The following is a 2,982-nucleotide window of genomic DNA, read 5'->3' on the forward strand; positions in this document are numbered from 1 at the left end:
TCATCAGAGTTGGAACTGAATAATATATAACGTGGGGAATGATAACTAATAAAAAATGCAATAGAATCAGGCCGCGTAGAACTTGGAAATGTTGGGTTAGTGGAGTGTTTCCCTGCATCATCTGGGTACTGCAAACTACAACTCTGAGCGCGGGCCTTGTTAACTGGGTTTGCACACTGTGCAAGTACTGCGAGTGCTTAGTGTGCTGAGGTGGTTTTTTCTTTTTCTTTCCTTTCCTCTCCTCTTTTCCTGGCTTTAGGTCACGTCCAGCACAGCAGCAACGCAGGGAAGGGAAGAAACCTCTCTGAAGCTTACCCGGCTGTACTCCAGCCTTTCCTGGGACATAAAGGAAAGAAGGGCCTGGCTCATCCCAGCCTTCCTGCGCACGTGAGGAATGCTGTACTTGCAGCTGCCCTTTTCCCAGAGTTCCTGAAGGAGCTGGCAGCTCTTGCCCAGGAACATTCCATTTTATGTTGCAAAATACTGGAGGATTTTGAGGATTATTATTAGTGGGTTTTTAGAATGTGTTTTAAAAAAGCTTTTGGAGTTTAAACAGATTTTTAATGCAAAGCTGCTTAAAAAAGAAGGTTGTATGTCAATATTTCCTGAAAATACTTGATTTGGAGGGGAAAGGAGGGGGTAAAATGTTATTCCATGGTACCTTATATTAGGCCTTATAATTTCCCTCTGTGCTACATAACTTGAGATTTCTGATACTGTTCTTACTTCATCTTCTCCTCTTTACACAGCCACCCTTTAGTGTCACTGATTCTTGTTGAATTTCTGCAATAGACACCTGTAGGCTGGCAAAGAGAGGCAAATGTTTTAGCTTTTTCTGTTACAGAAATACTTTTCTGGATAACTTGTTAGAAGATAGATTGTTTGGAAAAAAATTGCCCCATGGGGACAGTTCAGGGTATAAAAATATATGCAAAATCTGCACAAAACCCCTTTATGTGAAAGGTTGTGCTTTTTCATGTCTTTGTCCTCTTCCCCACTTCCCTTCTTTTTCCCTGAAAACAGGGTTCTTCACAGTCCACATCTGAAGGCCTCTTTTTAACTAGCAGCTCAGGTTTTTTGAATTCAAGTGATCTTATGTGTATTAAACCCATGACTGGCCCGAAAGCAGGTGCTGGACCCTACACATACCATGTTGCCTTATGTTGCAGACAGATCTGCAGCTATCAGCTGTTGGTCTTTGAAGTCAAATGAACTGTGTAAGTGGATGTGGACTGCAGACTGCCTGGAATTTTCCTTGCAGTTTCTCAGCATTATTTGATTACTACTGCATTGCTACCTAAACTCCCAAGCATGCCTTATTTAGAAAGATTTGCACAAAGTACAAAACAAAATGTTTCTATGCAAGCTGTAATTAATATGTAGTTTGTTTTTATGCTTGTTTTAATAAGCTAAAGGTATTCAGTATCTTTTGGTAGTGTTAAAAGGACAGCAGGCTGTTTTTTTCTTTTCTTTTTTTTTTTAATTTTATTTTAATGAAAAAGTTTGGCTTGCTCCTGAAAGCTCTTCTGTTTTATTGATAATATTTTTGGTTAAGGGAAAGTTAAATACTGTTTGTTTTACTTTTAATTTAGGTGTTGACTTTTCCTAATATTGCACTTTTGGGATGGTGAGGGGAGGACCAGACTATTCACCAGCTGTAGAAAAAGGAAGCAGTAACAGGGAAAGCTGTCTGCTGGTGACTAACTGCTTGAGAAAATTCTCTTCTGTGAGTAATGAGGTTCATTAGAAGAACCCAAACATGATGAATTGGTGCATCACCACTGCATTTCGTCTTATCTTACTAGCATAATTGTGCTCCCAGTGTGCTGTAGTTGGCTACATAGAGAGGGGCTTAGTTCAAGAAAGCCTTAAACCCCTTTGTCCAGAAAAGAACAGTGACTCCAGGAAATCTGAAGAAACAGAAATCAGAAATAACTTTTGCATACATTAATTGTCTTGCTCATTGTAATTCTGTAATGTTAATCACATCCTGATTTTTAAACACTTTCTCAGAGATTGCAAAGGAAAATAACACTTTAAAAACAAAAAACAAAGACACGTCAGAAGAGTCCAATTAATTACAGCTCAAATTCCTGTGGAATTTGCAGTGCCATTTAAGCTCCTAAATCCTTTAGATGCTTCTGAAATGTTGTACCTTTAATCTACAGGCTCTGAGATGCATTCTTTGTGTCAGACTGCTGTAGGCTATTCCAAGAAAAAAAATCCCAGTGTACCTCTAACAAAAACACCTCAAGAACTTCTCTGAGTCCATCTTTACTTGTTTGCTGTACAGTCTTCACTTCCACGATGGCTGGGGGTCATGTTGCTTCCTAGTTGACTCCGTGGTTCCAGCTTGTTTAATTTTTTAGGCACCGTTACACCACCATCCTGCAAATCACCTACTGGCCTCCACATGGCCCCTTTTCCCTTCACAAGCTTCCTTGGAGGCTGAAGCCAAGGCTGTGGGTTTTTTCTTAAATCGTAGTTATCCAGGTTTGAGAGCTTTCTTTTTTTTTTTTTTTTTCCTCTGCATTGTTGTTGTAAATGGGCAATGAGCAAATTAATTCTATTTTTTTTAAACTGTCCTAGGACATGGTGTGTTCTTTCCCCACTCCCTATCCCACTCCCACTGTTACCGGCAGTGCTGACTTTCATGCTGTACTCGCAGAGGTTCAGTAGTGTTGTGTGTGGAAAGTGTTTTAGCATTGTGGATACAGCATCAGTGCTTGCTCTGCTCCTCACCTCTTCTGTTAGGAACTCTATGTGAGCAAAAGAAAAAGTATCAAATGAGTGTGATCAGCTAAGTTTTAGTAGTTCAGAAACAAGTGCTAAATTGCACAAGCAATCCAATTCTTTTACTGAAGGACTTTTTAAAAAGGAGTGAAAAAGATTTTATTTTTTTAATGAAGAATTCTGCAGACCCCTGCTCAAGGGAGTAAGGTTACTGTGTGAACACTCCCTTCCCTTGTTTTTATTCTAAAA

The 2,982-nt window shown here is 39.5% G+C and overlaps 1 protein-coding gene across 1 annotated transcript in view; it reads left to right on the forward strand.

Moving 5' to 3' along the window:
- Positions 1-510, forward strand: part of FHIP1A (FHF complex subunit HOOK interacting protein 1A) — a gene marked incomplete at its 5' end in the record, with an annotated part of 10,139 nt that extends 9,629 nt beyond the window's left edge. The window contains one exon of the mRNA XM_010164855.1: positions 260-510. Within this exon, the coding sequence (XP_010163157.1) occupies positions 260-510 (251 nt within the window). The remainder of the gene's footprint in view (positions 1-259) is intronic.
- Positions 511-2,982: the final 2,472 nt, after the last annotated feature.

Source organism: Antrostomus carolinensis, unplaced genomic scaffold, assembly GCF_000700745.2.
Source record: "Antrostomus carolinensis isolate BGI_N321 unplaced genomic scaffold, ASM70074v2 scaffold4683, whole genome shotgun sequence".
Lineage (NCBI taxonomy): Eukaryota > Metazoa > Chordata > Aves > Caprimulgiformes > Caprimulgidae > Antrostomus > Antrostomus carolinensis.